General features: G+C 39.8%; 1 protein-coding gene across 3 annotated transcripts in view; it reads left to right on the top strand.

The window, feature by feature from the left end:
• NUP153 (nucleoporin 153) overlaps window positions 1-12,708 on the top strand; it is a 92,954-nt gene that overhangs the window by 23,158 nt on the left and 57,088 nt on the right. For all 3 annotated transcript variants that reach the window (XM_003927319.4, XM_074398486.1, XM_074398487.1), the window contains exon 2: window positions 2,078-2,300. In XM_003927319.4, the coding sequence (XP_003927368.1) occupies window positions 2,078-2,300 (223 nt within the window). The remainder of the gene's footprint in view (window positions 1-2,077; window positions 2,301-12,708) is intronic.

The raw sequence follows: 12,708 nt of genomic DNA, 5'->3' as shown, positions 1-12,708 counted from the left end.
GTTAAAAAAGTCATCAGTATGTTTCTGTTACACCTTGTAGATTGATACATGCCTTCACAGTGTCTTATTTGATTTTCATTATAATTACTATAAATAATAGGTGGCAGTGTTATTCTTATTTTACCTAGAGTAAATCAAATTACAGGGAGGTCCTTAAGTTTCATCTAGGTCATGGCAATCTTAAAGTCCATACTTTTACTCTATCTTAGATATGCTGTGGTAATTATGTTTGTACTTTTGGCAAGTTATTTAATTTCATTGTCTTTCTTTATCCATAAAGTGTGAATATTAGGTGAGGATTAAACTGAACAATGTCTAAATTGCTTAGAATAGTGCCTTAGCAGTAGCCAAAATACAATAAATATAATACTGATAGCTATTATACCACATTACTTTCCCTTTCTCCCTTTATTTATTTATTTATTTATTTATTTATTTATTTATTTTGGTTTTTTTTTTTTTTGAGACAGAGTTTCGCTCTTGTTTCCCAGGCTGGAGTGCAATGGCGGGATCTCGGCTCACCGCAGCCTCCGCCTCCTGGGTTCAAGCAATTCTCCTGCCTCAGCCTCCTGAGTAGCTGGGATTACAGGCACGCGCCACCATGCCCAGCTAATTTTTGGTATTTTTAGTAGAGACGGGGTTTCACCATGTTGACCAGGAAGGTCTCGAGCTCTTGACCTCGTGATCCACCCGCCTGGGCCTCCCAAAGTGCTGGGATTACAGGCTTGAGCCACCACGCCCGGCCCCCTTTCTCCCTTTAAAAGTTACCATAATAGGCCATTGCACTCCAGCCTGGGAAACAAGAGCGAAACTCTGTCTCAAAAAAAGAAAAAAGTTACCATAGTAAAATTTATCTCTCAGATTTTCAGCCAACATTTTTTGTAGTGAAATTTCAACATCAGAAAATATCTTAGATTGTTTCTTTTTTGTTTCTTTTTCTGTTTCTGTTTCTTTCTTTCTTTCTTTCTTTTTTTTTTTTTGAGACAGTCTTGCTATGTTGCCAGGCTGGAGTGCAGAGCACAATCTCAGCTCACTGCAACCTCCATCTCCCAGGTTCAAGCAATTCTCCTGCCTTAGCCTCCTGAGTAGCTGGGACTACAAGCAGGCGCCACCACACCCAGCTACTTTTTCGTATTTTTGGTAGAGACGGAGTTTCTCTGTGTTGGCCAGGATGGTCTCGATCTCTTGACCTCTGCCTACCTCTGCCTCCCAAAGTTCTGGGATTACAGGCGTGAGCCACCACGCCGGCCTTAGATTGTTTCTTGAGTTTATTTTTGTTGGATTTTTTTTTTTTTTTTTTAAAGGCAGAATTTTGCCTTGCTGCCCAGGCTGAAGTGCCATGGTGCAATCTGGGCTAACCACAACCTCTGCCTTCCAGGTTCAAGTGATTCTCCTGCCTCGGCCTCCTGAGTAGCTGGAATTACAGGCATGTGCCACCACTCCCAGCTAATTTTTCATATTTTTAGTACAGATGGGGTTTCTTTATGTTGGTCAGGCTGGTCTCCAATTCCCGACCTCAGGTGATCTGCCCACCTGGGCCTCCCGAAGTGCTAGGGTTACAGGTGTGAGCCGCCACACCCAGGTGGATTAATTGTTTTATTTTCTTCTTCTTTTTTTTTTTTTTTAAAGCCCCTCACATTTCTATTTGTCTGAACTTTCATTTTTCTTAAAGAATGTACAGTAAAATAAGTGCTTAAGAAAGCTGTTGAAAGTACTGTTCATGTTGTTTTAGTATCCTGGGAAAAAATGGATGCCTTTTCTCTGAGATTAAAATGTTTATTACGTATTTTATTAGTAAATCTAAAATCGATACTGCTTATTTGATGGCCTTTCAGGTTTTTTGAAGGATTAGAGTAATACAACCATTTGGAACAATCACTGGCTTATGTATTCATATAGAAGAAAGAAAGAATTTCACATCCATAGAATTTGTAAAATGCCATTATGTCAGCAGTAACTTTAGAAACTGATTTTTACCAAACTTGTTGGAAACATTGTGTTTTGCTTGGCATGGCGTTTTATTTTAAAAAGATAAATTTCTAAAACTGTCATAATGTGTTTTTTTTCCCCCCAACAGGGCATTCTTAGCAGGGTTACAGAATCTGTTAAGAATATTGTGCCAGGGTGGCTACAAAGATACTTCAACAAGAATGAAGATGTTTGCAGCTGTTCAACAGACACAAGCGAGATTCCACGCTGGCCAGAAAATAAAGAGGACCATCTGATTTATGCGGATGAGGACAGCTCTAACATTACCGATGGGAGAATCACACCTGAGCCAGCAGTCAGTAATACAGAAGGTAAGTAAAATGTAGCTATTTTGTTACAGGTTTTCATGCCCTAATTTTGAATACATTACCTTGTTATGATAAACGTAATCAGGTGGTGCATAAACCATATGGGAGGAGAGTGATAATCAGGTTCAAATTGGATATCTTTTTATTTATCAGTGTATGATTTAATAAGAAAGGTTGATAAACTATCAGTTAAGAGTATAAGCTCTGATGTTGGATTTTGGGTTTTAATTTTCACATCACCAATGAGTCATGTGGCTTTTGGCAAGATAATAAATTTTCTTCTCTGTGTCTTCATAAGTTGTTTCAAAAAGAGTAATTGTGAAGCCCTTAAAATAGGTCCTAGTACTAAGGTAGCCTGTATAAATGTTAATCACCCCACCCCCACCCCCCATAAGTGATCCTAAAGACGGAGTCTTGCTCTGCTGCTCAGGCTGGAGTGCAGTGGCGTGATCTTGGCTTACTGCAACATCTGCCTCCTGGGTTCAAGCGATTCTTCCACCTCAACCTTCTGAGTACCTGGGATTATAGACACATGCGCCATGCCCACTAATTTTTGTATTTTTTCGTAGGGATGGGGTTGGTTTCATCATGTTGGCCAGGCTAGTCTTGAACTCCTGACCTCAGGTGATCTACCTGCCTCAGCCTTCCAAAGTGCTGGGATTACAGGGCTGAGCCACTGCACCTAGCCTAATGTTAACTGTTAAATGAAACTGTGTTAGTGCCTCTCACAATTCATGAATTTGAGTATAACATAACTGTAATTGGCTCCTTCCCTTTTTGGAGCAAGCTCAACCAGGCTATTCATTAATCTTCCAGTTAAGTGACCCTAGAGGTTTGAACTTTTAAAAATCTACTTTCTCTTTGGCTTTGCTTATTCTGGACATTTCATTTTAATAAATGGACACATGTGAGCTTTGTGACTGATTTTTTTTGCTTAGTACAGGGGTCCTCAACCCCTGGGGCACAGAACAGTATCTGTCCTTGACTTGCTAGGAACCGGGTCGCACAGCAGGAGGTTAGAGGAGGACTGGTGAGCAGCTTCATCTGTGTTTACAGCTGCTCCCCATTGCTTGCTTTACTGCCTGAGCTCCGCCTCCTGTCAGATGGCCAGTGGCATTAGATTCTCATAGGAGTGCAAACCCTGTTGTGAGCTGTGCATTCTAGGGATTTAAGTTTTGCGCTCCTTATTGCTCCTTGTGAGAATCTAATGCCTTATGATCTGTCACTGTCTCCCATTACCCTCAGATGGGACCGTCTAGTTGCAGGAAATGAAGCTCAGGGCTCCCCCTAATTTTACATTATGGCTAGTTGTATATTTCATTATCTATTACAATGTAGTAATAATAGAAATAAAGTGCACAGTAAATGTAAGGTGCTTGAATCATCCTGAAACCACCTCCCCTTCTCTGCACCATCCGTGGAAAAACTGGTCCCTGGTGTCATAAAGGTTGGGGATTGCTGACTTAGTACATTGTTTTCAAGGTTCTTTCGTATTTGTGTCAGAACTTCATTTTTTCCCTCTGGACAGTATTTCATTCTGTGGATAAACTACGTTTGATTTATCCATCCATCAGTTGGACGTTTGGGTTGTTTTCACTTTTAGACTGTTAGGAATAATGCTGCTATGAATATTGGTGTGCAAGCTGTTTTTTGTTTTTTTTTTTTTTGAGACGGAGTTTCGCTCTTGTTACCCAGGCTGGAGTGCAATGGCACGGTCTCGGCTCACCGCAACCTCCGCCTCCTGGGTTCAGGTAATTCTCCTGCCTCAGCCTCCTGAGTAGCTGGGGTTACAGGCACGTGCCACCATGCCCAGCTAATTTTTTGTATTTTTTTTTTTTTTTTTTTTTTTTTTTTAGTAGAGGTGGGTTTTCACCATGTTGACCAGGATGGTCTCGATCTGTCAACCTTGTGATCCACCTGCCTCGGCCTCTCAAAGTGCTGGGATTACAGGCTTGAGCCACTGTACCCGGTGCAAGCTGTTTTTTAAATAGGGTGGCGTGTTCACAGCTCACTGCATGCTCACCTTCTCCAGGCTCAGGTCATCCTTCAACCTCAGGCTCCTGAATAGCTGGGACTACAGGCATGCACCACCATATCAGACTAGTTTTTTTTGTATTTTTTGTAGAGATGGGGTTTTGCCATGTTTCCCATGCTGGTCTCAAACTCCTGGGCTCAAGCATTCTGCCCACTTCAGGTTCCCAAAGTGTTGGGATTACAGGTGTGAGCCTCTGTGCCTGGCCATGTGCACACTTTTTTTTTTTTTGTGGGGTAAAATTGGTGGGTCATATGATAATTCTGTGTTTAATGTTTTATCTTTCTCGTTAGTGGTACATGAAGGTCCTGATTTCTCTGCATCCTCACCAACATTTATTTTCTGTTTATTTTGATTTTATTTTATTTATTTTTTGAGATAGAGTCTTGCTCTGTCACCCAGGCTGGAGTGCAGTGGCATAATCTCTGCTCACTGCAACCTCTGCTTCCCACATTCCAGCAATTCTCCTGCCTCAGCCTCCCAAATAGCTGAGATTATAGGCACCCAACGCCATGCCCAGCTAATTTTTTTTTAATTTTTACTAGAGACAAGGTTTCACCATGTGCTGCTCTTGAACTCCCAACCTCAGGTGATCAGCCTAGCTCTGCCTCCCAGAGTGCTATGATTACAGGCATGAGCCACTGGGCTGGCCTCCATTTATTTTGATTGTAGCTATCCTAGAGGGCCTAGTGGCCTCTCTTTTGGTTTTGATTTGCATTTCCCTGACAACTAATGATGTTGAGCAGCTTTTAATGTGCTTACTTTCCATTTGCATATCTTTTTGTAGGAGAGGAGTAGACAGGATCTTGCTCTGCTGCTGAGGCTGGAAGGAAGTGGTGCAGTCATAGCTCACTGCAGCCTCAAACTCCTGAGCTCAAGCCATCTTTCCACCTCAGTCTCCTGAGTAGCTGGACTCCAAGCATGAGCCCCACCATGCCTGGGTAATTTTAAAATTTTTTGTAGAGCTGAGGTCCTGCAATGTTACCCAAGTGGGTCTTGAACTCCTGGCCTCAAGTGAGCCTAAATCTTTGCCTCCCAAAGGGCTAGGATTACAAGTATGAGCCATTGTACCCAGCCTTTTCCCATTTCTGATTGAGATACTTGTCTTTTTATTGTTGAATTGTAGCAGATCTTTATATATTCTGGCTATGATTTGTTAATATTTTCTCTAAGTTGCCTTTTTGTTTTCTTGGTCCTATCTTTTTGTTGTTGTTGTTGAGACAGAGTTTTTGCTCTTGTTGCCCACGCTGGAGTGCAGTGGTGAAATCTCGGCTCACTGAAACCTCTGTCTCCCGGGTCAAGTGATTCTCGTGCCTCAGCCTCCAAGTAGCTGGGATTACGGGCGTCTGCCACCACGCCCGGCTAATTTTTTGTATTTTTATTAGAGATGGGGTTTCACCATGTTGGCCAGGCTGGTCTCAAACTCCTGACCTCAGGTAATCCACTTGCCTTGGCCTCCCAAAATGCTGAGATTACTGGCGTGAGCCAACGTGCCCAGCCTATCCTATCCTTTAAAACACAAGTTTTTAATTTTGATGAAGCCCAACATCTCTCAGTGTATGTTTCTTTCAGTATATTTATTTTTTCTTTCACTGCATATTTTGAAATACATGCTTACAAAACTTTTTGTAGCCCTATGTTAAAGTCTCAAAGTACATTCATCTCAAGTAATACTATACCACAAATGACTTAACAGACATTTAATATAAATTTGCGAAAGAATAATAATTTTTGCAGTAATAGAAACAAAGCATGATGTGAAATGAATAACTTTTTTTTTTCCAGTGCGATGAAATTGTTTGCAACCTTTTAATGAGATTGGTTGAGTCCAGCTGGGTAGAATTGTAAATCAGTGTCTGCATCTAGATGACCCATCACCTTGAAGGTCATCAGGATTGGTGACCTTTTAGCTGGTTTAGGAGGTAGATGAACCCAGAAATGATGGAGAATTTATGTTAATTTTGTAATCTAGCCTGGCTCAGTTACATTCAGCTAGTATCAGTCAAACTGCAGGTTACTTACAGATATGTGAGTGTAAAATTGAATGTTTGTTATTTTATCCACTGAGATCTTAGAATTATATGATATACAGAACTGTCGCAGTGAAAACCTTTCTAATACGTGCATAATACGTGCATTGGTACTAGAGTTCTGGTCACTCAAGAGCTCTAGTGAGATGTGCATGGAGATTGATATTGTTCTCATGCTTGCTAGTACAATGTCCTTCTGCAGCCATGGATCAAGGAGGCATTTTTGACTTTCTGGTCTTACTGTTTAAGAAATACCTTTCATATAGCTATCACCGTCAGTGTCATTCCTCAGATCTGGGTAAAGTAAATTGAAAACCTTTTGTAAAAGATTGACCATTCTAGGTGACACTAAGAACCTTCGTTGAGTTTCAAGTCAAGGCTAATTGTGGAGAGAAAAACCATTTGTGATTTACAGGAGGAGGTCCAAATGGTAACATGAATAGGAGTTTAGAGAAAATTGATTCCAGTCCCCATGGATAACTTTGAGGGGTTCAGGATTTCAGTGGAGGAAGGAACTACAAATGTGGTGGAAATAGAGAACTAGAATTAGAAGTGGCATCTGAAGATGTGACTGAATTACTGTGATACCTTATGGTCAAACTTGAATGGATGTGGAGTTGTATTTTATGGATGAACAAAGAAAGTGGTTTCTTGAGATGGAATCTACTCTTGGTAAAGATACTTTGCTCATTTTTAAGATATAAAATAATTTAGAGTATTACATAAACTTAGTTGATAAATCAGCAGCAAAAATTGAGAGGATTGACTCCAGTTTTGAAAATTCTGCAGTTAGAATGCTATCAAATACATTGCATGCCACAGAGAAATCTTTTGTTAAAAGAATAATCAGTTGGCCGGGCGCGGTGGCTCAAGCCTGTAATCCCAGCACTTTGGGAGGCCGAGGCGGGTGGATCACGAGGTCAAGAGATCGAGACCATCCTGGTCAACATGGTGAAACCCTGTCTCTACTACAAATACTAAAAATTAGCTGGGCATGGTGGCGTGTGCCTGTAATCCCAGCTACTCAGGAGGCTGAGGCAGGAGAATTGCCTGAACCCAGGAGGCGGAGGTTGTGGTGAGCCGAGATCGCGCCATTGCACTCCAGCCTGGGCAACAAGAGCGAAACTCCGTCTCAAAAAATAAAAAAATAAAAAAAAATTATCAGTTGATGAGGCAAACTTCATTGTTGTCTTATTTTAAGAAATTGCCACAACCACCCCAGCCTTCAGTACTCATCACCCTGATCAGATAGTAGCCATCAACATTGAGGCAAAGACCTGTTACCAGCTCAGAGATTATGATTTTCTGTAGACTCAGCATATTATCTATCATTTGTTAGCAATCCCTCCCCCCAACCCCCGCCCGAGACAGAGTCTTGCTCTGTTGCCCAGGCTGGAGTGCAGTGGTGAGATCTCGGCTGACTGTAACCACCACCTCCTGGGTTTAAGCGATTTTCCTGCCTCTGCCTCTGGAGTAACTGGTATTATAGGTGCACGCCACCATGCTCAGCTGACTTTTTTTTTTTTTTTTTCAAGTAGAGACAGGGTTTCACCATGTTGGCCAGGCTAGTCTCAAACCCCTGACTTCGTAATCCACCCGCCTCGGGCTCCCAAAGTGCTGGGATTATATGCATGAGCCACTGTGTCTGGCCAGCAATTATTTTTTAATTAAAGTATGTACATTGTTTTTATTGTCATAATGCTAGTGTACACTTAATAGGCTATAGTGTGTAAACATAATTTTTGTATGCACTGGGAAAGCAAACACGTGTGTGACTCACTTTACAGTCTCCTCCTGCCTCACCCTTCCAGGTAGCTGGGACTACAAGAGCGTGTTGCCATGCCTGGCTATGTTGTAAAAATTTTTAATTGAGGTGAGGTGTCACTATGTTGCTCAGGCTGGTCTTGAACTCCTGGTCTCAAGTGGTTCTCCTTCCTCAGCCTCCTTAAAGCATTGGGATTATAGGCATGAGCCACTGCACCTGGCCCATTTTGGATTTCTTTTTCCTCTGTGGTTTCTGTATGTACTAGATTTAGTTGATGTCTGCCAAGAGTTAGAAGATTATCGTATCACTTTTATCCTACAGGAGAAACTGATGTTGTAAGGATGAAAGAATGAGATGAGTAAAAAGCTTTCTCATAGTATAATATACTACAATACTTTTTGGAATACCTGCTACCCTGAGAAACATTTCAGCCTATGTATATGTAAATCCTGATTTCAGAGAAATCGAAATATTTATAATGTTTAAATGCTAAGTGGTTTAAATACCTATACCAGTGGATTTCTAAGCCCCAGACAGTATCTCTGTTAACTTGAGCCTGCCTGATAAGAAATTGTTATATATAAAACAAATTTAGATACTCTATTAGATTTCTTAAATGGAATTTTTAATAAATAATTATTTTAAAAACTCGTCATTTTTGATGTGATGGAAACATTTGTTTTTGAATTGTGGTAAAATATATGAAACATACAATTTATGTTATTTTTCAGCATACAGTTCACTGACATTCAGTATATTCCTATTGTTGTATAACCATTACCACCTTTCATCTCAGAATTTTTTTCATCTTAACTGAAAGTTTTTTTTCATTTAGCTGCAAGTCTATACCCACTAAACAATAATACCCCCTCATTTCCTCTCTCTCTCTCTCAGCCCTTGCCAGCCACAGTTCTATAGTACTGTCTCTGTTAAGTACCTCATGCTAATGAATCATACAGTTGCTTGTCTTTGTTATTGGCTTATTTCAGTTAGCATAGTGTCTTCAAGGTTCTTCATGTTGTAGCATGTGTCACAGTTTCCTTTTTGAGGCAGAATAATATTATGTTGGATGGATAGATCGCATTTGGATTGCATCTACCTGCTGGCTCTTGTGAATGATGCTGCTGTGAACATGGGTATACAAATCTCTTTGAGACCTTGCTTTCAATTCTTTTGGGTATATACCCAGAGTGGAATTGCTAGATTATAAGGAAATTGTGTCCTTAACTTTTTGAGAAATTACTTTTTCTGTAGTGGCTGCACTGTTTTATATTCCTACTAACAGTGTACAATTTCTTCACATCCTTGCAAACATATATTTTCCCTTTTCCTGTTTTTTTTTTTTTGAGACGGAGTTTCGCTCTTGTTACCCAGGCTGGAGTGCAATGGCGCGATCTCGGCTCACCGCAACCTCCGCCTCCTGGGTTCAAGCAATTCTCCTGCCTCAGCCTCCTGAGTAGCTGGGATTACAGGCACGTGCCACCATGCCCAGCTAATTTTTTGTATCTTTAGTAGAGACGGGGTTTCACCATGTTGACCAGGATGGTCTCGATCTCTCGACCTCGTGATCCACCCGCCTCAGCCTCCCAAAGTGCTGGGATTACAGGCTTGAGCTACCGCGCCCGGCTCCCTTTTCCTGTTAGTAGCTTTCCTAATGGGTATGAAATGTTACCTCATTGTGGTTTTAATTTGCATTTTTCTGATGATTAGTGATGTTGAGCATCTTTTCATACACTTTTTGGCCATTTGTCTGCAATCTTAGAGAAATGCCTACTTTTGTTCTTTGCCCACTTTTTAACCAGGTTCTTTTTTGGGGGGAAAGGGTTGTAGGAATTCTTTTTTATTTTTTGCTTAGATTTACCTTTAAAAAAAAAAAGTTTGTGTTTGATTATTATGGATGCATAATATTTGTACGTATATAGAGAGTACATGTAATATTTTGATATAAACATACAGTGTGTACTGATTAAATCAGGGTAATTGGGATATCCCTCACTCCTAGAATTTATTATTTATTTGTGTTAGCAACATTCTAATTCCACTCTTATTAGCTATTTTGAAATGGACAATGAATTAGTTATATTTGCTATACTGTATGCTACCAAACACTAGCTATTACTCCTTCTAACTGTATTTTTGTGTCCTCTGTTTATCTCGCCTTCTCTACCATCCTTCCGTCCTCTGGTAACCATCATTCTATTCTCTGTCTTCATGAGTTCCTTTGAGTCCTTTGTTTTTTAAAAAAATTGAGACAGGGTTTCACCATGTTGGCCAGGCTTGTCTTGAACTCCTGACCTCAGGTGATCTGCCCGCCTCGGCCTCCCAAAGTGTTGGGATGACAGGCGTGAGCCACCGCGCCTGGCCTGAGTCCTTTGTTTTTAGCTGCCGCGTTTGAGAGTATGATATTTGTCTTTTTGTGCCTGGCTTATTTCACTTAATGTGATGTCCTCCAGTTCTGTCTGTATTGTTGCAAATGACGGGGTTCAGTTATTTTTTTTTTATGGCTGAATAATACTCCACTGTGTATAGGTAGCACAGTTTTTTTGTCCTATTTGTGGATGGATACTTAGGTTAATTCCGTATCTTGGCTATTGTGAATAGTGCTGCACTAAACATGGGAGTGCAGATTATCTCTTTGATATACTAGTTTCCTTTCTCTTGGATATATACCCAGCAATGGGATTGTTGGATCATACTGTGGTTCTATTTTTAGTTTTTGTGAGAAACGTCAATGATGTTCTTCATAATGGCTGTACTAATTGATATGCCCGCCGACAATAGTGTACAAGGATTTTCCTTTCTCCACATCCTTACCAGCATCCGTTACTGCCTTTTTGATAAAAGCCATTTTAACTGGATTTGTAGTTCTTTTTATGTTTTGAATATGAATCCAGTATCAGATACATGATTTGAGGATATTTTCTCCCATCCTGTAGGTTGCCCTTTTACTCTGTTGATTACATCCTTTGATGCATACAAGTTTTTACTTTTGATATAGTCCTGTTTGTCTATTTTTGCTTCTCTTTTAGTGTCATATCTAATAAATCATTATCAAATCTCATGTCCTGAAATTGTTTTATTCTAGAAGTTTTTTAGTTTTGGGTGTTATATTTTGATCTTTAATCCATTTAGAGTTAATTTTTGTATGTGATTAAAGATAAGGGTTCATTCTTTTCCATGTGGATATCCAGTTTTCCAGAACAATTTAATGAAGAGATTGTCCTTTCTCCATTGAGTAGTCTTGAAATCCTTGTTGAAGATGGTTTGATCACATAAGATAGTTTATCTCTGGGCCCTGTATTCACTTCCATGGTCTATATTGTCTGTCTTTATGGTGGTATTGCTGACCACAGGCTCTTTGGTTCTCCATGTAATAGAAATTAACATGGAGCCAAGCAGATTTCCCAGACAGGTCTTTTATTTCAGGGCTTGTGCTTGAGCGCAAGGGAGATAGTGAAGGTGAGGCTCAAGGGTCCTCTTCCTGGCTTCCTGGAAAAAGTCAGTAGGAATTTTTTTAAATTAGGCAAAGCTCAGGAATTGACATCCCGGATAAGGAATGCAGGCTGGGCTGGGCAAAGCACCTGCAGGGTAGGGTATGCGAGGCAGCATACAGTATCTGGTTGCGATGATTATCTTGAGTAATGGACTACCTAATGATTTGGCCGGTGGCCACAAATGCTGTAAATCAGTTATTTAGCATTCCTTCCTGAGGTGGGCTCTCTGCAGCCTTGGTTTGATTTTGGATCTCCTAAGACCAATTCCTGGAATTCTTTAAAAGGTACAGTTAAACAATATGGGAGCACAGAAGACTGGCTGTTTCCTTTGTGTGACTAGAGCCTCAGGGTTAGTATAGTGTGACATCAGCGAGGTAGCTTTGTGGGTTTTGTGAAGAGAAGAAAAAAAGAAAATACCTGAAGGAGAAATTGCGTCCCACCTCCTGTTCTATCTCACCATTGCCATATTGTTTTTATTACTGCACTTCAGTATTAAGTTTTAAAATAAGAAAGCATGAGACTTCCAACTTTGTTGTCCTTTTTAAATATTATTTGGCATTTTGAGGTTCCTTGAGATTCCACATGAATTTTAGTATGGGTTTTCTATGTCTGCAAAAAATGTCTTTGGGATTTAGATAGAGATTATATTGAATCTGTAGATTGCTTTTTATAGTATTGACATACTAACAATATTTAGTTTTCTAGTTTTTTCCATTTATTTATGTTTTCTTTAATTTCTTTTAGTACTATTTTGTAGTTAACCACGTGCACGTCTTTTACCTTGGTTCATTCCTAAATATTTTATTCTTTTTGATGCTACCATAAATTGTTTTCTTAATTTACTTTTCAGATTGTTCATTGTTAGTACATAGAAACAATTATTTTGGTGTTGATTTTTGTATCCTATACTTGGCTAAATTTTTTCTAACAGCTTTTTTGCCTGAATCTTTATTGTTATTTACATGTAAGATTATATCACCTGCAAACATAATTTTTTACTTTTTCCTTTCAAATTTAGATGTCATTTATTTATTTCTCTTCTCTTAATTAATGCTTGGACTGGAACTTACCATACTATGTTGAATAGAAG

This window comes from Saimiri boliviensis, chromosome 4 (assembly GCF_048565385.1).
Source record: "Saimiri boliviensis isolate mSaiBol1 chromosome 4, mSaiBol1.pri, whole genome shotgun sequence".
NCBI lineage: Eukaryota > Metazoa > Chordata > Mammalia > Primates > Cebidae > Saimiri > Saimiri boliviensis.
This window is presented reverse-complemented; position numbering and strand designations above follow the sequence as displayed.